A 22,185-nucleotide genomic window follows, 5' to 3' on the forward strand; every position below is an offset into this window, starting at 1 on the left:
CTTTTGAATGTGCACCTGTGCAACCTTGGCACCGAAGCCATTTATCTGTGCATTTATCCCACAGACTTTCTTTGAACGTTGCTATGCTCTTTTCTCCAGACTGTAAGCCTCTTGAGGACAGAGCCCGGTCTGGTTAAGTCTCTAGCAGCTAACACAGCACCAGGAGTCTGGGGAGAGAGAAGCGGGGTCTTCTGAAGCCCCAAACTCACCCTTTCCAGTAAGGGTCATTACATTTGATTCTCAATTAGCTTCTTGATTGAATTTTATCCTGATTGAAGAGTGTGACTTAAATTCTGGTGTGAATGCTGCCTTCCAATTATCTAACTGTCTAGTGTTCAGGAAATAATTAAACCATTTTAATGGATAGGTGGCTGAAGGTGAGGAGGATGCACCTGTTTTTCTAGATAATGCCTGTTTGGCAAAAGAGGGAAAAGCACAAACTACCTCATTCAAATCCACTCCTCGCAGCCCTCCCTCTGCTCCCTGCTCTACAAATTCCTTATTGATTCCTTGGGTGGCGACATGCTGACAAAACAGGGGAAGATAACTGGGGCTCGTCTGATAGGAGCAGGTGACGTGGCCAAGGTTGAAGAAGAGGGAAAAAGGGAAGAGGGATGGGAGATGGCAGTGGATAGAGAAAGAAGCTGGATTCCATTAAGAAGAAAGGCTGCTGGTGAACAGAGGCAGAGAAGTTATAGGAAGAGAAAATGGGAAATGAGGGGGCATGGTGACATCAGAAACCCAAAAAGTTTTGATTAAGTCCTTTCTAGCTTTTTAAAATTTAATTTAATGGTTTTCTAGTGATACCCTGCAATGCACCCAACCCTGGGCTGTATTTGTGGGAAATCCAGTTCTAGAAGTATCGTCTCCTTCGTCTTTCTAATGTCTCTCCACCTTCTGGGGCTCCTTGTCCTCATAAAGCTGCAAGCTCCATGGGTCATCAGAATTCCATACTGACTCCGTGTCCTGTTAGTGGACTGGGTTAAGTGACATAAGAATTGCTAACAAGTCTAGAATAATACTTTTCACCCTTTTTTTGGAGACAGGATATCTCTCTGTTGCCCAGGCTGGAGTGTAGTGATGCATTCATGGCTCACTATAGCCTCCACCTCCTGGGCTCGAGCGATCCTCCCACCTCAGCCTCCCAAGTAGCTGGGCCTTCAGATGCACACCACCATGCCTGGCTAACTTCTGTATTTTTTTGTAGAGACAGGATTTTCTCATGTTGCTCAGGCTGGTCTCAACTCCTAAGCTCAAGTGATTCTCTTGCCTCAGCCTCCCAAAATGCTGGGATTACAAGCATAAGCCACCACACCCAGCTGCCTTTCACGCTCTACTGTGCATCAGAATCACCAAAACAGCTTGTTAAGACAGATTCCCAGGCTGTAATCCTAGAGGCCTCCTGGCTCAGTAGCTTGGGGCTGAGGCCTGAGAATCTGCATTCCTAAGAAGCCTCATTGAGGCTGATGCTGCCTATATGTGGACTGCTAGGCTAGGACATGGTTTTTATCCCTCACAGAAGGCTCTACATTTTGATCACCAAAAGAGTTAGAAGCAATTTAAAAAAGTAATCTACCTCCAGATGTGACAGACATGAAAATGGGAAGAAATGGAAGAAGTAAATACTTCCTCTCCTAGACCCAAAGACCTTTGTACCCCACAACTGAGAGTTAACTTACCAGTGAGTATGTATTGATATTAAGCTTTCAGAGTGTTTGTCACTTACTCATCTTGCAGCTTTAGGTAAGGGACTTCCTCTCTCTGAGACTCAGCTTTCTCATCAATAAACCCTTCCTCAAAGGATTGTTATGAGATTAAAGTAATGAGTCCTGCATGCCAATACCTGGTGCTGTGCCTGGGACACATGTAACAGTCAATGCCACGTGATACGGATTATCATGGGGGAGATGACAGAACACAAGAAAAGCCCACTCGTCTCTCTTCCTCCTTCATTGGCAGCCTCGTCCCCAACACAAGCGCCTGCTCTTTCAACTCCCGACTTCTCTCCTTCCCAACCCTCAGTCGAGTCACTGTTTATAGATGAATGACATGCCAGAGCTAAAAAGTACTCTAGAGTCCAACTGATTGTCACACCCGTGCTTCCTCTCCCGCTGCAGAGAGGCACTCTCCTCCCATGCAGAATTCCCTGCTGTCAGACAGCTATTGAGTGAGACCTAGCAGTGTCTTACTCCGAAGCCCTACCATTGCCAACCACCCATCTTCCAGATTCCACTCCTCCACTGCCCAGCCCTATTGAGAACCTGAGCCAAAGCAAATATCAGGCAAGGGTCAAAAGAAATGAATATATCTGGCTGGATGCGGTAGCTCACACTTGTAATCCCAGTACTTTGGGAGGCTGAGGCAGGCGGATCCTGAGGTCAGGAGTTCAAGACCAGTGTGGCCAATATGGTGACACCTCGTCTCTACTAAAAATATAAAAATTAGCCAAGCATGGTGGTGCATGCCTGTAGTCCCAGCTACTTGGGAGGCTGAGGCAGAAGAATCACTTGAACCTGGGAGGCAGAGGTTGTAGTGAGCCAAGATTGCACCACTGCACTCCAACCTGGGTGACAGAGACTCTGTCTCAAAAAGAAGAAAGAAATGAATATAACTAGCTATTTTTGGTGGGTTCAGGGGGTGCTGCTGGGAGAGGCCAGATTGACAACATCACCACCTGCCCAGTATTCTCCAGGGTGCAGCTTTGTGCTGGGCACAGGTATGGCCAGGCTGCATATCATATGAACTATTATAAAATTACAAAGCTTATTATAAAGTTACCATAAAGTTATGAAAGTAGTTTATTTAAGTAAACATGTCAACACCTCTCTGTATCTAATCAGAGTTGTCTTTTAAAATCCCAAGGATTACCCTTGGAATAGGTATTTACTCCTATTGGGCTACCCCAGTTCAGAACATTTCTGGAAATTGCTCAATGGAGTTGGCCTTCTGTGACAGAGATGGCTGACTATCCACCAAAATTCCTTACTCTTTCCTTGGTATAAGTTGCCACTGAGAAGAAATGACATTTTCTAGCTTTTTGCACCAACGTGAGACCAGGTGACTGGTACTGAATGTGATCACGAGCCAGGCCAGCATTTAAGAGATGGGTCTAGGGAGCACTCGTTCCATTTGATTTTCATAGAAAGGGGCTTGCCTAATAAAAATAAAAAATAAAAAGAAAGAAAAAAGAAATGGGTATTGAGGGAAAATGTGTGCAGGGCTGGGGCACACATTAAAGACAGACTTATTCGTGCTGTCTTTAATTTTCTTTTAGCTGAAGGCAAAAGACTGAGCAGCCCAAGGCACCTGTGGAGCCCAGAGGTGGAAGGAACATGGGACTCCAAATTGCTGTGTGGAAGAGAATCTCCTACTGCTCAGGAACTTCTATTGGGTTAACCATGGATACATAGGGGCTTATTTTTTTTATTTATCTGCAGGAAGGTACCCTAACTAACACACCTTCAGCTCTAGGTTAGGGGGCCACACGATAAAAGAAGTTTGTTGCTTGATGGCATGTTTTATGTTTTCCCCAAATGTGTTAGCGGGCTTGAGCATCCACCGTATGTATCACACTGGGGCTATTTCTAGCCACAAACCCACTGCCAACAGACAGGCCACTCCTGAATCTGTTCTGTGCCAAAGGCAGTTCCCAAGAGATATTCCTAATATATGTTGAGCTTTGTCAGCACAACTGGGATAAATGAAGTGCCTCAAGGGGTCTCCTTGGAGGGGGACAGTGCTTATTTGGCGCATCTGCTTCTAAATTGGTCGTCTTCATCTCTAAGCATCCAGCCACTTGGCTGTGGAGATAAGTGGCCATCACAGGAGGCCCTGGGTAGGTGGGAAGGAGTTAACACAGAATCTAGAAAGCCAGATGAGCCACGTGCAAGTAACAAAACATAAATGGGCATCGTCTCACCAATTTCTGTGGCTGCTGCTTCTTATATAAGTTTTGTTGCCCAGCTCAACATTGCCGGGAATGCCCCACAGCCACAAGTGTCAGCCTCTGCAAGCCCTGACATCTCAGTGTGGAAGTGACATCAAATCCTGGGATGTCAGACCTGGAAGGAACCTGGAGGTTGTCGGGTTCACCCCTCTCATTTTATAGATGAGGAACTAGCTATAGAGAGAGGGAGTAACTTGCCCAAGGGCACAGAAGTGATTAGTGGCTGATACGGTTTGGCTCTCTGTCCCCACCCAAGTCTCATCTTAAATTGTAATCCCGATGTGTCAAGAGAGGGACCTGTAATCCCCATATGTCAAGGGAGGGAGGTGAATGAATCATGGGAGTGGTTTCCTCCATGCTGTTCTTGTGACTGAGTGAATTCTCACAAGATCCGTAAGTGTTTGGAAGTTCCTCCTTCATTCTTCTCTCTCCTGCCGCCTTGTGAAGAAGGTGACTCCTTCCCCTTCCACCATGATTGTAAGTTTCCTGAGGCCTCCCAAGCCATGTGGAACTGAGCCAATTAAACCTCTTATCTTTATAAATTACCCAGTCTCAGGAGAGTTCTTTACAGCAGTGTGAAAAATGAACTAATACAGTGGCTATTTTGGTCTTCAGACCTAGCTCTGCTTCCTAGTTTCTTGTACTGCACTAGGCTGCCTCCACCAACTGTTCCAAGTTTCCTAATCAGGGAATTAAAAGGTTTTACAGGTAGACAGGTAGGGTCATTAATAGCTAGGAGGAGAGGAAGGAATGTTTGTAGCATATATATGTTTTGTAGTTAGCATGGATTAAAATTAGGTTTGAAAGAAAAATGTACAGTCCTGCTGCCCCTGCCCTCTGTTTGCTATAAAGTGAGATTTAAATCTCTTCATCTCAGAGGACAGGGACCAGGCATCTTTAAATCACTGAAAAGAACCTCAGGGGACCACACACAGAGGAAACTTTAACAACAACAACAACAAATTATATAATTTTGCTGATTATCATATTCTACTGTTTTAAAGCTACAGAAAGGATCTCAGGAACATTCCTTTCCTTCCTTCCCCTGACCCCATTTCAATCACAAGTTAAAAGTGAACATGATGAAGAAGAGAGGCTCATTTTTGCAGAGTTGACTATTTGATGTCCAATCTCTTAGGTCTGCGAAGTAAAAAAAAAAAAAAAAAAAAAGAAAAAGAAAAAAGAAAAATGTTTTCTTGGTGCCAAAGCCCTTAATTAATTTGCTCTTGTTAAATCCTAATAACTTGACCCACTGGAGCAGAGAATGCCCCATTTGTTTGCTGGGAGGCTCTGTCAGCTTCTCTGCAGCAGAGGACAGTGTCATTATAGATGACGGAACAGGAGGCAGGTGGAACAAGGACATTAGATGTAATCAGATCTTCTCATTGAGGGGACATGGGTGAGGGAAACAAGAACCTTCAAGAAAAAGCACAGCTCCAAATAAGAGCAGACTTTTAATTACGTGAGGACACAGGTTCTGGTGATTTCTATATCTACGCTGTGGCTGCTTTCAGATTACAACAGTTTTGGCAACCCTTTGTTGAGTGTTCCTTCTGAGGGGAATCTACCTACCTGGTCCCTGATCATTACCTGAGGGCACAGTCCTTTACATGTGCCACAGTGTTCAAACCTCTGGACAGCCCTCTGATGATGGTGTTATTACCCTATTTTATAGACAAGGAGAGAGAAGCAGAGAGAGGTGGCGATTCCTCAAGGTCACACAGTTAGTAAAAAGCTGAGCCCTGGGCCATTCTGTAGCACTGCTGCCACTTGGAAAACCTATCACTCTGGCCTCTGTGACTCAGTCCTTGTTCCTGTTTTCTCTTTCTCTATCTTCACCCATCCCTTACTTGGTTAGTGTCCGCTAGTCCTCTGTCCTCAGCCACCTACTCTCTGAGCACTGCATTATCCCATCAAAACCCACAGCTTCAAACACCTTTTATTGTTCACTTCCAAATATGTCTTCAAGCCTCATTATCCAACTGCCTACAGAAATCTGGGCATGCACCAGAGGACTTCTTTTCTTTCTTTCTTTTTTTTCTTTTGAGACAGAGTCTCACTCTGTTGCTCAGGCTGGAGTGCAGTGGCACAATTTCAGCTCACTGTAACCTCCCCCTCCCAGGTTCAAATGATTCTCCTGCTTCAGCCTCCCAAGTAGCTGGGACTACAGGCACGCGCCACCACGACCGGCTAATTTTTTGCATTTTTAGTAGAGGCGGGGTTTTACAGTGTTAGTCAGGATGGTCTCGGTTCCCTGACCTCGTGATTTGTCCACCTTGGCCTTGCAAAGTGCTGGGATTACAAGCGTGAGCCACTGCGTCCCTCCTCTCTTTTTTTGTCAGACAAGTCTCACTTTGTCACCTAGGCTGGAGTGCAGTGGTGCAATCATAGCTCTCTATGATGTCAGACTCCTGGGCTCAAGTGATCCTCCCATCTCAGCCTCCTGAGTAGCTGGGACTGCAGGTGTGCACCACCAGGCCTGACTAATTTTTAAAATTTTTGTAGAGATGAGGTCTCGCTATGTTGCCCAGGCTGGTCTTGAACTTCTTACTTCAAGTGATTATCCTATCTTAGCCTCCCCAAATGCTGGGATTACAGGCATTAGCTACCATGTCTGGCCTACCAGAGATTTTTAACCCTCTTTTATCACTGCCCTCAACCCCATCAGTCACCATCCCTTGTCAGAATGGGACTAATACCCTCAACATCTTCCTCTACATCACAGGAGGGGACCACCTGTGTGCTATAAAAGGCCTCTTCCTCTTTCCACCCTGAAAAAGAGGCCTCTTCTTGGTACTGCCTTCTCCTTGCATTCCATAATGTACTTCATGAGTTTTGTTTCTCTTCTACAAACTCATGGCTTAGAGAGGCTTTCGCCTTTCTGCCTGGATTTTAGGCTTAGATAGTCCTCTTGCTTTGGTACCTTTTTTTTGAGACAGAGTTTAGCTCTTGTTACCCAGGCTGGAGTGCAATGGCGTGATCTCGGCTCACCACAACCTCCGCCTCTTGGGTTCAAGCAATTCTCCTGCCTCAGCCTCCTGAGTAGCTGGGATTACAGGCATGCGCCATCATGCCCAGCTAATTTTTTGTATTTTTAGTAGAGACAAGGTTTCACCATGTTGACCAGGATGGTCTCGATCTCTTGACCTCGTGATCCACCCGCCTCAGCCTAACAAAGTTCTGGGATTACAGGCTTGAGCCACCGTGCCCGGCCGCTTTGGTACCTTTGCCGAGGACATACTCTTTGGTTGTCCTTTCTTCTATCCATTGCCCATCCCATTCTCAGGCTCCACTATGGTGCACATTCCCCTCTCAAGCCACACCCTGGGACTCTCACTCACCTGGAAGGGACCCAAACAATCCTAACAAATCTACATCCTAAGTACCTGTCAAGGTCATCCCTACACTGCTCCCCCACCGCCATGGTGTTGCCTCTCTTTGTTTCTTGCTTAGCCTATTACGAGCATTTTCCAGTGAAGTCCTTCCCTTCCCTATTCGGTCCAGCTCTGACCCCTCTCTATAGTTCCCAGAGTTCTCAGTTTAAAATGCACATCTGATCATATTTTCCCATTTGAAATTTTATCGATGCCTCCCCACCACCAGTGGGGTCAAATCTGAGTGACTTAGCACAGAACTCATGACCCTGTGGGATTTGACCTGGCCAACTTCTCCAAACCCATTGCCTGTCACCCACCTCCCAGGCTATTTGCATTGAGCCATACAGACTCCCCAATGTTTCCTAAGCATACCTGGCTCACTCATGTCTCTGCACCTCCATACAACGCTAGTTTTTCTGCCTGAAATGATCTTCTCCCTTCTTCTGGATGAACCTTGATTTGTCTTTGGAAACCAGCTCAAGGATAGGGTTCCTTCCTTCAAGAAGCCTTCGGGGACTCCCCCAAGACAGTCAGCTGCTCTCTGCTGTGCTCTACCTTCCCCTGGACCGTGCACAGCCTGTCCTGAATTGTGATTTGTTTGTAGACTATGAGCTCCTCGAGGGCAAGGAACTGTGTCTTAGTCATCTTTTTGTGAATGTTCTCTAGTTTTGGGAACCAAACGAGGCAGCCAACAAAAGCTACTGAAGAAATAGATGTGACCCCTCTGACTCAGGTTCCTCTTTCCTGGACTCATACTCATCCCTATGTTCAGACCTAGTCCCAGCTCTTATTACATAGGGTTCAGTGATTACCTTGTCGCCTCCCCAACAAGAAGAAAGATTCTTGAAAGCAGGTGATTTTCTCATTTGAGTGCATATGTCCAGGTTCCTCTGAATATACACATTTTTTGAGACATGGTCTGCTCTGTCGCCCAGGCTGGAGTACAGTGGTGCCATCATAGCTCACTGCAGCCTTGACCTCCTGGGCTCAAGTGATCCTCCTACCTAAACCTCCCAAGTAGCTGGGACTACAGGCACACACCACCAAACCTAGTTTTTTTTTTTTTTTTTTGTAGAGATGGGATCTCCCTGTGTTGATACAGCTCAGGCTGTATCAAGCAATCCTCCCACTTTGGCCTCCCAAAGTGCTGAGATTACAGGCATGAGCCACTGTGTCTGGCCTGAATAAATATTTTTAAATTAATGAATGAATGGATCTCCCAAGTTCATGTTAACTGGATTTAGCTTCTCCCACCTGATGACCCTTTCACCAGAGTGTCTTATAGAAAGATAAACCATCAAATTTCATCTCAATTCCTCAGGCCTCTCTCTCAATTGATGTCAAAATAGCACGATCAAAAAGGAGATGCAACAATGGCTGACCTCCCAAACCCTGAATATAGGACAGGAGCAGCTGGGGCTCACTGAATTTCTGAGTGTTACCAGCCCTTATCCTGTGGGTCAAACTATTACTGTGCTAATTTCCCCCTCCACCTGCCTCCCCAACCAAGCTCTGTGTTTGCAATTTTACAGAACAATCAGAGAAGAAGTAGATAATAGAAAGAGCCCTAATTAGAGCCGGGGGTTCTTGGTTCAATCTTCTGCTCTACCATTTTCTTAGCTGTGTGACTTGGAGCACAGCTGCTTTCAGCCTCTCCTCCCCTGTTAAATATGCATCCTAATACTTATCCTGCTTATCTTTCGGGGTCATACCCTTAATCGGTTTCCCTCTGTTCTCGCAGGGCTGTCGCAGTTGTTTCCAGCCAAAGCAACTTACGTTTGGCTTTCACAGTGGCATGCATTAGTCTAGAAAGTTAGGACCCAAAACCATGCTTTGTCTGTTGAGGCAGCTTGTATCAGTAAATATACAACCCTGTGATATAACCAAGTCTACGGCCATCAACCTCAACTCTGGAGCTGTGCTGCATCAAATAGGGAACTCAGACTTTTCCGGCAGTCATTTCAGGCATAATCCTTTGGTAAGCCCTGGGCCATCCTCCAATACTCACTGCTCTGGAGTCTTCTCACTGACTGCTAATTGTCCTAAGAGCCAGTCGGGTAGATACAGCTGTGGATGGGGTTGAAGTGGCTCCGTGAGCAGCAAGCAGGCAGTGTCCCACACTGCATCCTCCTGGCTTCCTAGCAGGGCGTATCTGCAGAGCTGCTGTTGGCTTTCCACAGTTTCTCCTTGGAGCCCCTCCCACTCTCATGAGCTGTCCCTCAGCACACCACTCCAATAGGAAAGGTAAATACATTGTTAACGATTCATTCAAACCAGCCATTTTATGTTTACTCATATTCTTTACTATCTGTGGCCATTTGACAGTCTTAGGGAATAAACAAATTTTCCTTGGTATCTGAAATATATAGACAGTCTGGAGACTCATAGTAGCAGATGGTTTTGTTCCTCTTCTCTTACTCAGCCTTTTGAGTCAACCAGATCCATTTTCCTTTCTCCTGAGGATAACATTTTTATCTCAGGTGCTGAACTTCTCCACCCATCCAAGGAGCTTGGGCCTATGGATACTGATGCTTTTTGTCAACATTTTTCTCAACCAGCATTTCTTGAGAAGATGCCCCTCTGCTGAAACCCTTCCACCCACTCTCTGCCAGGGAGCCTCCTCTTCTTCTCCCCATTCATATTATCTTCTCCTACTCTCTCAGGACTTCTGGAAGGAGAGCTTCCCCCTTTTTCGTGGAAGCAAACTAACTTAATCAGGTTTTGAAACCATTGAATGTCTCAAATGTTAGATGCCTCAAATGTAAGATAGATGCCTCCCGTGGCCCTTGCCTTTGTTTCCACCTTCATGCAGCAAGAAGACCACACTGCGCCTCCTTCTGGTAGTCCCAGCCAGGTCTCTGTTCCCTGTTCTAGCTTCTCCATCTCTCCTTGGTTCAGTATATCAGGTTTGGGTGGCCACAGGTCCAGGCTCATGGGCGGAGGCAGGAGGTGGTAGGAGAGGGGTGATGGGGACATTTTCTCCTTCTCTCAAAACAAACTGGACCCTGGATAGGCATTCTGGTTCTTCTCCCCTGGAAATTTGACAGAGGGGGAGTGTGGGCTGTAATCACTTGGATTGTAAAGCACCCCTGGTTGATGGGTGCTTTACTGTGAATGCCTGCTGGGAGCCTGTGGCTTTGGGTTTCCCTAGGCACAGTGGCCTGAACTGAGTTTGGCTTCTGCAGGAACCCTGGAAATGATGCCCTAATGGACCCTATACCCATGGTTGTGGGTCTTATCTTCTTGCTCCTGAGCTACTGTTTGGGAGCCAAGACAATAGCTGGGGACTAGGATGTGGAGTGCGGTGAGGACTCCCTCTAGAGGTGAGCCTGACTTGCCCTACGGGAGGCTGTGGTTCCTGTTCTACATTGCCCTGAGTGAATCTAATGCCAACTGTGCTCTCTGGTAGTCCCCATGAGTCAGAATGTCTAGTTGAGCCTAAAAATAAAGATATCTCTGGCAGGCATTGCAGACTGTACCCAATTCTCCCTCCAGAAAGCCCCTAAAAAGCAGTTACTTTTACACCTACTTGTGAGTATGATGCGTTTTCCCTCTACTGGACAGAATACTGCACAGAAGGAGCAGTTGAATTTCACCCTGAAACCACCATCATCACTACTGGTTATCATCATGTTGCCATCATCAAAATCCCCATCATTGCAACCCCAAGAATCCGTCTGTGGATTCTCGCCATTGCCTGGCACCTTCCACTCTCTTCCAAGATCACATATCACTCCTTTTTATTTCTCCTCCCGGCATTTTCCCCTGTGGACAGTCTCTCCTAGAAAAACACTGAACTGAGAGTCCTACTCTGCTGTGGGAGTCAGAATGCTTCTGTTTCAGAATTTCACAATCTGAAAAATGGGAAGACGAATCCTTGCTCCCGAGGTCATGCTTTGAAATTGAATAGATTATTATTACAACCAATACAATGATAAAGCTGTCTGAACCCCTTAAAGGTGAGATGGTCTGAATGTCAATAGATCTCACCACTTTTGGATGACACTGAAAGCAATTAGGGTCCCTCTGCATTCCCCTCCCATCCTCTGGCTCTCTCCAAGCAGTCACTGACTTCTCAGCACAGAATGGATAAATTATGGTGTGCTTCTGTATCTTAGGCTATTATTTTTTTCTAAGAAAGAAAAACAATGAAAACTCTCAATATTTAGCCCACTCGGTATCTCCCATAAATGAAGGACTGAGTGCCACATGTATATAAGAAATAGAATTAGAGAGATAGAAGTGGGCCAGGGAAAAGGCAGGCAGCTAGAAAAAAGCCAAGAAAGAGGAGGAGGAGGAGAGATGGCGCAGAGCCCTACTCAGAGAGAGACACCATGAGCAGGAGAGACCAGAGCACCAGGCAAGCCTGAGCAGGAGCACTGGGAGGCTCAGAGCCACGGGGAATAGACCTATGTATGAGAGCCCCTTTGTGAGAGGGCCCAGGTGCACTCAAAGTCACAGGTGGCACCTGCAGGTTTCCCATAAGTCATACCATGGGACTCCTGCCATTTGGTACAAGAGGGCTAATGGAATGAGAACTGGGTTGTGAGTCAGGAAACCTCGCTTTTAATCCTAGATAAGAACCTTGAGCAGATTATTTCCTCTCTCTGAGCCCCAGTTCTCTCAGCTGCAAAGCAAGTGAGCTAGACTGGTCGATGCCATGGTCTCTTCTATATTCAATGTGGTCCTCAAATCTGTAGAGCCATCCATGGTGGTGGGTATTTATGCTCCTCTCTCTTGTCCATGCTCCTTCCAGGGAAGGAACATATTTCCCTGCCCTGTTATCCTACTGATGTTGGGCTTACTGATGACTTGTGTTAGCCAATAGGCTATGGGCAGAAGGGACAGTGCACCAGTTCTGAGCAGATGTTTTGAGATGCATTGCATGTTTCCACAAAGCCCTCTCGTTCTCCTGCATTCAATGAGGAAAATAGAGCATCCAGTAGTCCCTGCTCCTTCAGCCTGGGTCCCAGCATGAAGAGACATTCAGAGCAGGCCTGAACCCAATGCACAACCAGAAGCTAAACCCAGCCAAGCCTAGCAGAAGCACAGCCATCTCACAAACCCCCAAATGGGAAATAAAAGTTTGTGGTAAGGCACTATGCTTTTCAGAATTCTTTGTTACTGCAGCCAATACTGACTAGCTGGCTAATACATCATGTGACAAGAAAGCATGTCTCATAGAAGGACACATCAGAGACTGATCTAAAGCCTGCCTGAAGGAGAATGAAGGGCAGCTAGAGGGGCCCCTCCACTGTTTCCCCCTTCCATACCAGAGATGCTGTAAACCTCCATATGGAGACACACCTGGCTTTTGGCATCAATAATCCAGGGCTCAGCAGGAGTAGGAGGAGAGTTTGGTGGGAGGGAAAAGAAAATTAGAATGTGTCAATGTCAAATTGTTCCCCATTCGCAGTCCTCCAAACTGGGCTGTCTGCTTCTCTCACTGCCTCGATGCCATAATTAAAAGACTCTTGAACTTTGAGTTGATGTATTGGTTTAGAGAACGTGGAGAGACAGCAAGATGGCTTAGACAAGTCTACAAGTTCCAGCATCCCTGGTCTCTGGCTGCTGCAACCAGTATGTAAGTCTCCAGGTTTTTCTGACCCCTAATGTTAAAGAACTCTAAAGAAACTCACACAAACATCATCCCAGCCAAATTCTAGCTAATAGATATTTTCCTGCCAAACAGAGAATTGTAGCCTATTTAATACAATATACACACTAATAATGCTCAGAGAGGGCAACTGTGGAACTCTAATGCTCCCAGGACTGTGATGTAGGGGATAACCTGTGAGTTCCAGGGCGGGATGTCTGACCAGTGCTTCCCCACCTCCTTAGCTGCTTGGACCAAGTCTTCAGAGTTAACAGCCACAATCATCTGTTGTGGGAGGGAGGAGAAAGGCCCAGCACTCCACCACCCAAACTACATAGTGGAAGAAAGGAAGAATATAAACTTGGGGGTGGGGTCAGGGAAGGAGCAGGATCTAAAGCAGTGGGTTCCCATTTTTTTTTTTTAAGACTCAGTCTCACTCTTGTCTACCAGGCTGGAGTGAAATGGTGCAATCTCGGCTCACTGCAACCTCCATCTGCCGGGTTCCAGCAATTCTCCTACCTCAGCCTCCTGAACAGCTGGGATTACAGGCACCTGCCACCATGCCCAACTAATTTTTGTATTTTTAGTAGAGACAGGATTTCACCATGTTAGCCAGGCTGGTCTCGAACTCCTGACCTCAGGTGATCTGCCTGCTTCTGCCTCCCAAAGTGATGGGATTACGGGCATGAGCCACTGCTCCTGGTCCAATTTTTTTTTCTAACACGCTGAAACCTTTAAACAAAACCTTATCTGGAACAGAAATCCATGTAAATAGAAGAACAGAAGCCATGAAGAAGCAGGAGTGAGAATCTGAAGCCTCTCTGTGAAGCATCCTTTTCCATTCCCTGGTTGGGATGCAGGAGCCTGGACCTGTGCATGGGCCCAGCACTACACACAGCTGTAAAATCACTGGACTAGAGAAACTCAGGGCATTAGAATGGGCTTAGAGAAAGCTAAAAAAGAGGCAGGGAGTCAGGGCAGATTTGACCATGGCTGTCCCTAGGCATTTTGCTGTGAAGAGAATGGAATGAAACGGGCAGGCCTCCTTGTCATACCTGGCAGTGTAGGGTGCACAATGGAGAGGAAGTCATGCACATCCTGCTTGAGGCATATAGACTAACAACCTTTCTCAAATCCTCCTAGAGGAAAGCCTTGTCTTTATCTTCAACTGTGCGAGACGAACTTCCTTGGGAAAGATGTAGGTCTTCCTTCTCTGCCCTGTCTCCTCCCGCTTCCCATCCACCCCTCGAATCCAAGTCTCTGGCGTCTCCTGAGTGCACAGGTCTCAAGCCTGGGACCATATCTGCTTCAGCCTCCCACAGTGGGGGATCCTGAGGGACCTGTCCATCCCACCAGCACATGGGTCCCCACTTCCCATGGAGACAAGCCCCCAGACCCACCTATGCACACCACATCCATGAAGCCGTACATCCCGTAGCAGATCTGGAAGAGGAGGTCTTGGCGCTGCCATCTTGCCGAGGGGCTGAAAGTGGACCAGATGAGCCAAGAGATACTGGCGATGAGGAAGAGGGAGCCCAGGATGGCGGCTGCAACCTGAACTTTCTCAATGACCGTCAGAGAGATGGCCTGCCACTGTGGGGGAAAGAGTGGCCAGTTAGCAGTCGCTCAGATGCCCTCATCCCATTCCCACCCCTCTTCTGTCTACTGCTCCAATAGCTCACCTCTGATATAGGATTTAAGCCAGGGCTTTTCAACCTGTGGTACAATGGGCATTTTGCAGGTTTCTGAACTTCACATTGAAGTTTTGATGCAGAGGAAATCTCTGTCACACCAAATGATCACAGTTCATTGTAAAGAGGGGGCTCTAGATGGGCATGGCTGGAAAGGAAGACCCTTAGACTTGATTATGATATGGACAGAGAAATGGAGGGAATGTTGAAAATACAGAGCTAGTGTGGGTGGCGTTCTAGGCTCCCAGACGATTCTTTTCAGAGCAACAGAGTCTATTTCTCACTAATCGGTGCTGAGAGTGCACAGGCCTTTTGTTTCTGATCTTTTGGATTTTTTTCTTGCTTTCTACATCACCTTGCATGCCACTTAATGTATGTGCTAGAGATGACCAATTCTGTAGACAAGGGAATGAAATGTGGGGAGAGAGTAGAAAAACAGTTTATAACTTACTGAATGTACATCAACACTGATATTTCATTTTTTAACAGAAAAAGCACTGTGTTTATAGCAGTGTTGACAGAGGGGTTAAAGGCTAGGGTGCTGATGAGTTTCGACTCTGAAATTCTGTGATTCTATGGCTGGTCCAGGCAGTACAGGTCTGAAGGAGCCAGGAGTTAGATTTTTAATGTAGGGTTTATTCATGCACTTACTTAAGGAATATATATTGAGTATTTTCCATGTGCTGGCCACTATGCTAGGCATTGGCAATAAAGCCCTAGGTGAAAACAGACAAGGTGCCTGCCCCTATGGAGCTTATAGTCTAGGGAACTTAGACAACAATGTAATTATTTGCACATGCAATTCATCAAGGGTAAGTCAGGGAGGAACGAACGTGACACAGTGAGAACCTGTGATAGGGGGATTCAACTTCTCAGAGGAAGCAATGCTTGAGCTGACTAAAAAGTGACTAGGCGAAGAAAGGAGGGAAGACTGCTTCCAGCAGAGGGAAGAGCATGTGCAAAGGCCTGTGCCAGAAGAAAGCATGGGGAGGATAAAAAGCCTGGGAGAAGGTGAGAGTGGGTGGAGTGAAGACAGTAAAAGAGCTTGTGGGGTGAGACAACTGGAAAAGGAAGAATGAGAGATCACACAGAATCTTGTAGAACAGGCAGAGACTTTGCAGTTTGTCCTAAGTGTAGATGTGATGACATGAATGGTTTTAAGCAAAGGACTGACAGGTCAAATTTGGGAAGGTTGGGAGAAGGACATCTTCTGATTGGAGAGATTTGCCTAACGTTCTGCCAAGAACACCCCCACAAAGCATTTCACTCTGAACTTGGAGGAAAGGCAGACTACTTTCACTCTGCCAACGGGGAGACCTGGATGGAAGCATTGATTCATTCTGGCTGCAGCTGGGATTGGCCTGGCCAGTGGCCCCCAAGGAATTGTAACTGTTGGGAAATGTGTCACTGGCTGGTCCAGACATAGGACATCAGCCTCTACATTTAATTATACAGATAGCCTCTCATTACAGGTAATCGGGCCTTTACATTTTCCACTGTTTCCCTCAGCCTAGGGTTACACATAATAAAAGGATTTTCCAGAAGATGACTTCATCATACAGACTTCTTTCATGCACAACAAATGCTTTTTCCAGGGCCTGCCCACTGCCTGGAAAGAGGGCTTCTGGCTGAGTTTTTGTTTCTACCATTGAGGCATCCATAATCCTCACTTTCTCCTGCTCCTCTAGACTTCAAAAATGCCAAATATAGAGGCACAGAAAGCTTCTATTCATCCCTAAGCCCCTTCTACCAGCTCTGAAGCCAGCTGTGAAGCCTAAATGGGGCTCCTGACTGTAGTGTGAAGCGTGACGAAGGAGCAGGATGGGGTGCTATGGACAAGGCACTCTCATCCTGTCTTTCCCATATGAAGCTCCACAGAGATGAGGGAGTGAGCGAGCTCTGAAAACTCACAGGAGGGCTGGGAGGGGGAGATGGGCACCCAGGGACCCAGGCTGCCACCAGATTTCTACTGTGATCTCAGTATCATGAGGCTTCTCCATCCCCTGAGCTCTTATCCTGCAGCACCAATGAACAGAGAGACAAGGGGAAGAGCACAGAGACCAGATGTTGTGTGTCTTAGAACAGGAAGGGGCACTGAGCAAGGGATCAGATGACCCAATCCTGATTGGGCTTCCTTCTCTGCCCTGTCTCCTCCCGCTTCCCATCCACCCCTCGAATCCAAGTCTCTGGCGTCTCCTGAGCGCACAGGTCTATGCACTGAGTGTAGCCTGGAAGTCAATAAATCATGAGGACCCTCAATTTCCTTTCTGTAAAATGGAAAGAATTGGTCTTTTTAAGTTCCTAGAGTGTTATGTTAAATGAAATCTTAAACCAGTGCTTTGAAGGGTATTCTTCATGATGTTCTAGCAAAAATACAGATCGCCATGTCAAGGCAGGAAGATCCCCAAACATGCTTGTGCCTGGGACTCCCATCCACAGATCTGCCCGCTTGTGGTGGGGCCTGCCGGCTCCATCCTACACTGCAGATGATGCAGCTGGGCTGGGGCATAGTAGCCCAGAAGTTGTCCAGTGTGCTGAGCAGGCAGCTGTCTCACATGATGCTGGGCCCGAGGAGTGCAGGACACACAACTGAAACAATGAGGACCACAACCACACAACATCGCTTCTAATCCAAACTACTTCCTTCTTCCTGTGCTATCCAGAAATGAGATGGCATTTGCTAAGCACACACCATTGCATTTCCAGGAGCAACAGAATCAGAGGTAGCCTCCAGTAGTGAGTGTCAAGAAACCCACAGTGGAAGACAGAGTAGAAACTCAGGAGTAGACTCACAGATCTGTATTGCTAACACTGCCACTTGCTTACCTGACTTGGGAGATTAGAATAACCTTTTCCTTTTTTACCCCCAGGAAAAACTTATCCTTAAATGCATTTTCAATTCATGAGCCAAGGGTACAGCCAAGGAAGGGTGCTTTGGGGTGGGCTCATGGGTTTGGAATCTGACCCTTCCTTGAGGCTTAAGCCAGCTGAAAAGGAAGGGGAGGGTTAATGCATTCAGATCCCTGCTGGAGCCCAGAGGATGTGGTGGAGTCCGCTGTCTCGTGACACTGCTATTTTAAGACGCTTTGAGATTTTGAAATGAATTGAAGATGGAACCAGCAGCAGGGAAAGCCACCTCTTTATGACTCCTTGGTATTCTACTAAGAGGGTTAAGATGCCTGGGGCTTTTAGTGCCACCTTCCAGAGATGCCCCCCACACAGCACACTTGTGTGTGTGCAACACACACACACATACACAGACACATTCCTGGGAGTGCACCATGGAAAACTCCATGGGGTCCAAAATAAAACACCCTGGACACCATACCTGAGGGTGTTTCTAGTTGCTCCTTCATGCAAAGACCCCACCCCCACCCCTCCCACCCCCACTTAGCCCTCCTGGGCTTTCAGGACTGCCCCCCTCACCACACCACCCCAGAGAGGAGGAGTGAGACTGTGCCAGGAGCTGAAGTCCCCATCCTCCCTCTCATGCTCGCTAATTGATTATGTGGCAGCTTAATTGGCTGATCTTGCATATGTGGAGGTATTTTCAGAAGCAAAATGCTCTCTGTATGTGTGTATGCCTCGAAGGAGAGCTGTTTGATTTGGGGCATTTGTGCGGGTGGTACAGGCCCGCCAGCTCCTCTGGGACAATGGATAAGTCAGGGCAGGAATAGAGTGCTGGGGCAGGCAAAGGAATCCTAAGTTCTGCCTCAATCTGTGTGGCAGGCCCTCATTCCACCCTGGCCCTGCCTGCCTTTCCACAGTAGCTTTTTGATATTATTCTCTCCTCTTCTTCTATTTTTTATTGCTCATATTCCCATTTTTCTCTGCCTTCCTCTCCCGTCTCTTCTGTTTTTGCCTCTGTTCCTTGCCATTGGAAGTGTGGTCTCCAAACCAGAAGCATCAACATCACCTGGTTAGAAATGCAGAATCCCAGGCCCTGCCCCAGACCTACTGAATCACAGCCTGCATTTTGACGAGACTGCAGACGAATTACATGCACATTGAAGTATGAGAAGTGCCACAGAAGCTGTTCTTATTTCTTCTTTGCCAGCCTGTACCTTGATCTCAGTCCTTCTTCTCACCCCTCCTACCTCCTGTCTTTTTGTATCCTGTTCTCTTCTGCCCTCTGGTCTTTCTTTTTTTCTTCTTCTTCCCTCCCTCCTTTATTTCTTTTTTTCCTGTCCTTTTCCTCTCCTTTCTGCATTTATTTATTCATCCATTCACTTACTTATTCTCCCTTTTTCCTCTGCTCCTCCACACTGCTTTCCTTCTGTATCTATTTCTCTTTGCCCCATCTCTTCCTCTTCTTCTTGGTGAAACTTAAGAGAAAACACAAATGTCTTTCCTCCCCTCCTGCCCCACGCCACCCACCATGCTTGCCTACCCAGCCCACCCCCTCCTTTTCCTCACACTGCCCTGTATCTAAGGTGAAGAGAGCCTCCTGCTGAAGCAGGTGGTGTGGAAGCTCCAGGCGCAGCCTCCCCACTGGGCAGCCCTGGGTCGTACCTGCAGAGGATTCTTTGTGCTTATGGCGATGACGTGGTACTTGTAGTAGCACAGCTCGCAGCTCCAGCAGCCCCGCTCGCTGATCCACTTGATGAGGCAAGGCTGGTGTGTGCACTTGACCGAGCCATCGCAGCGGCACGGGCTCAGCAGCTCCCCCTGCAGGGAGATAGCACATGGTGATGAGGCCGAGCCTCACAGTGGCTGGTGGGTGGGCCATGGGCCAATGGGTGACAGCTGCAGCCTGGTTTGGGCCACCCAAGCAGGCCACAGGCTTTGTTTGGGGGCACCAGCATCCCCACCGTGAGAGCCAAGCCATGTCGGTCAGCACAACCAATAGCTCTGAGCCCCTGCTCCTACTTGATACACCTCAGTACTATAAATTCCTAGTATTCTACGAAGATGAGTGGACTAGTGTTTGCAGAAGCCTCTGCTCCTCACAGGGGGTGTCAGGCTCCAGGAGCTGTAAAGGCTCGACCAAGGGTTGCAAACTCAAATGCTCTCAAGGCCAGGCAGGCACCACAGGTGACAAAAGCTAGCTGGTAGGGACTGAATTGGAAGGCTCAGACCCAAGTTAAAGGGACAGCCACCATCAGCTCTAGGCAGTGTAGATGTGGAGATCTAGTGAGAATCTTTATGTAAAACCTCCCAGTAGTCAGATAGTAACAATTGGGTGCAGGCTTTTAAAATACATGGTGATGATCGTTTTGGCTGAATGTAGAGCTCTGAGCTCTGGTCTGGAGCCTTTGCAGTCTCCTGCAGGCCAATGCATAGGGACCCAGCTCTCCTCAGCAAAGCCTCCTGCTCTCAGTCCCCAAGTGAGAAAAACATGGATACAGGTCTGAATCCTGGGGATCTAGGAGATTGGGCAGATGCCCTCACTGAAGGCCTGGGTTTCTCCAGCCACCGTTGGGCCTGGCTGGAGGTAGCTGGGAAGCCCAGCCTGGAGGAATTGGAATCAGAGGCAGAGGACTCAATTGAGCAAGATGGTGTCAGATTTGAAACTCCCTGTGAGTGGACTGCAGCATTGAGCAGATGGCTGTGGCTGAAACCTGCGTTTTTTTGTGTGTTTGGTGTTTTTGAGACAGGATCTCACTCTGCTGCCCAGGCTGGAGTGTGGTGGCACGATCGCAGCTAAGTGCAGCCTTGATCTCCTGGGCTCAAGTGATGCTCTGGCCTCAGCCTCCTAAGTAGCTGAAACTGCAGGCATGCATCACCATGCCTGGTCAATTTTTTATTTTTTGGTAAAGATGGGGTCTCATTATGTTGCCCAGGCTGGTCTTGAAGTTCCGGATCTCCATCTGCCTCTGTAATCATGCTCTTGGCTGGGGACTGTAGAATCAGCCATTCCTTCTAAGAGTCCTGGAATCATCTCTCCTTTTCATTTCAACTCCTGTCACTCGAGGACCTCACTGTGACCTGAATGAGGTCTGGAATGTCCTTTTGCACCTGGTCTACCTGCCGACTGTTATTCTCTGTCTTCAAGATGATTTTAATGTCGCCTCCTACAGGGAGTGGCCCTGACTTCTCCAGGTTCAGCACAGTGCTTTGAGCTCTGAGCACCTTATGCAAAGTGACTTGGGTACATACCTGTTAGCATGCTTGGCATGTCATTATGAGGATCTATGCATATCCCTGTCTACCCATCAGAGGAGCCCCAGAAGGCAGGTAAGGTGTTCATCTTTGCGTACCTTTCCTCCTGTGCCAAGCCCTATACCCAAGGGGCCAGGCCCTAAAGAAGTTTTCATGTTTGAATAAGTACGTGTAAAAATAAATCAAGTGTCTTCTCAGGTTGCCTGCACTGCCTTGAGGAACAGGAATGAGAATGCCCACTCCACGAGAATGCGAACCACATCCATATTATTCACTTTGGGGGCCATCTTGATCAGTGCCTGGCACTCTGTGTGTACTTGTGCAATGAATGAACTTGGCAGAATTGCTCAGTTGCTCATCTGTTGAGAAACATTAACTTTACCCTGCCCCCATGGACCCTTTGTGGAGGATAACGTTTAGTTTGTAATCAGTGGTAAGCAGGTAACAGCTGCCTACCTGGTATATTCCTGAGTTATGTGTCTACATAAAACACCTGTGTATTAATAAGAATCACCTGTCAAAGATCAAATAAATACATGGCTGACTTCAGTCTGGAGAGCTCTAAGTCCTGCAGGCTCTCAGGCTGTTGGTCCCCAGGATAGATCCACTCTGTTGGCTATCTGGGTGTCTGCCTCTCAATACCTTCAGCCCTCCTGGGTGGGGGTCTCCCGACTGAGCTGGTCCTTGGTACTCATCCCCATGAAGCCCTCCTTGGTTCCCCACTCTGCTCCTCCAAGGTCAATGGGCCCCCTTGGCTGTGGCTCCAGGCCCTTCCTATACCCTCTGTTATAGCACGCCCCTATTTGCCCCTCATAGGAATGATATCTCATCCATCTTTGCAGCCCTGACATCTAGTAAAGGGCCTGGTAAAGTCTGATACTCAATTCAACTTTGAGAGCTGAATGCATGCATATCTGTTTGATGAACAAGAGGTTTTGCTTCCCTAGGACATGGCCAGCCTTTGGCTCCAGGTAGGCAGCCATCTCCTGGAGAAGAGAAGAGATGGGAGATGCCAACATTGCTGGGTGCTAGGCACACCCATCAAGGCCTACAGGCCCTTGTACTGAGGTGCTGCTCTTTGGCTCTGAAAAGGAAACAGGAGGGGGTGAGTGGAGAGACGTGCTATGGGAGGGGCGAAATTCCTCATTATTCGTGGCAGCATTTCCTAGGCTCATTAATTCTAACAGGATGAGCTGGGTTTGATTAATCGAGTTGTTAAGCAGCCATGTCAAATTGCCCATCAGGTAAGAGACATTACTTCTGGTCCCTGGCAATGGTGCTGAGCGACAGTGAAGTCTCCACGCCTTGCTTCCCAAGCAGCAGCCAAGAGACAAAGCAGGAAGAGCTGCTGCCTAGGGCACAGCTGATAACAAGACCTGGGCTCCGGTTGTGGGACCATAAGGGCTCACGGGAGCCCCCCAAGCCTCAGCATGCTAATCTGGGTAGAGAAAGGAGGAGCATGACCTGGCCTGG

The 22,185-nt window shown here is 47.6% G+C and overlaps 1 protein-coding gene across 1 annotated transcript in view; it reads right to left on the reverse strand.

The window, feature by feature from the left end:
• Positions 1–22,185, reverse strand: part of MARCHF4 (membrane associated ring-CH-type finger 4) — a 112,172-nt gene that overhangs the window by 6,827 nt on the left and 83,160 nt on the right. Inside the window, exons 2-3 of the mRNA XM_008999456.5 lie at positions 19,123–19,278; positions 14,320–14,512 (exon numbers count right to left, since the gene is read on the reverse strand). Of these exons, the coding sequence (XP_008997704.1) occupies positions 14,320–14,512; positions 19,123–19,278 (349 nt within the window). The remainder of the gene's footprint in view (positions 1–14,319; positions 14,513–19,122; positions 19,279–22,185) is intronic.

This window comes from Callithrix jacchus, chromosome 6, assembly GCF_049354715.1.
Source record: "Callithrix jacchus isolate 240 chromosome 6, calJac240_pri, whole genome shotgun sequence".
Lineage (NCBI taxonomy): Eukaryota > Metazoa > Chordata > Mammalia > Primates > Cebidae > Callithrix > Callithrix jacchus.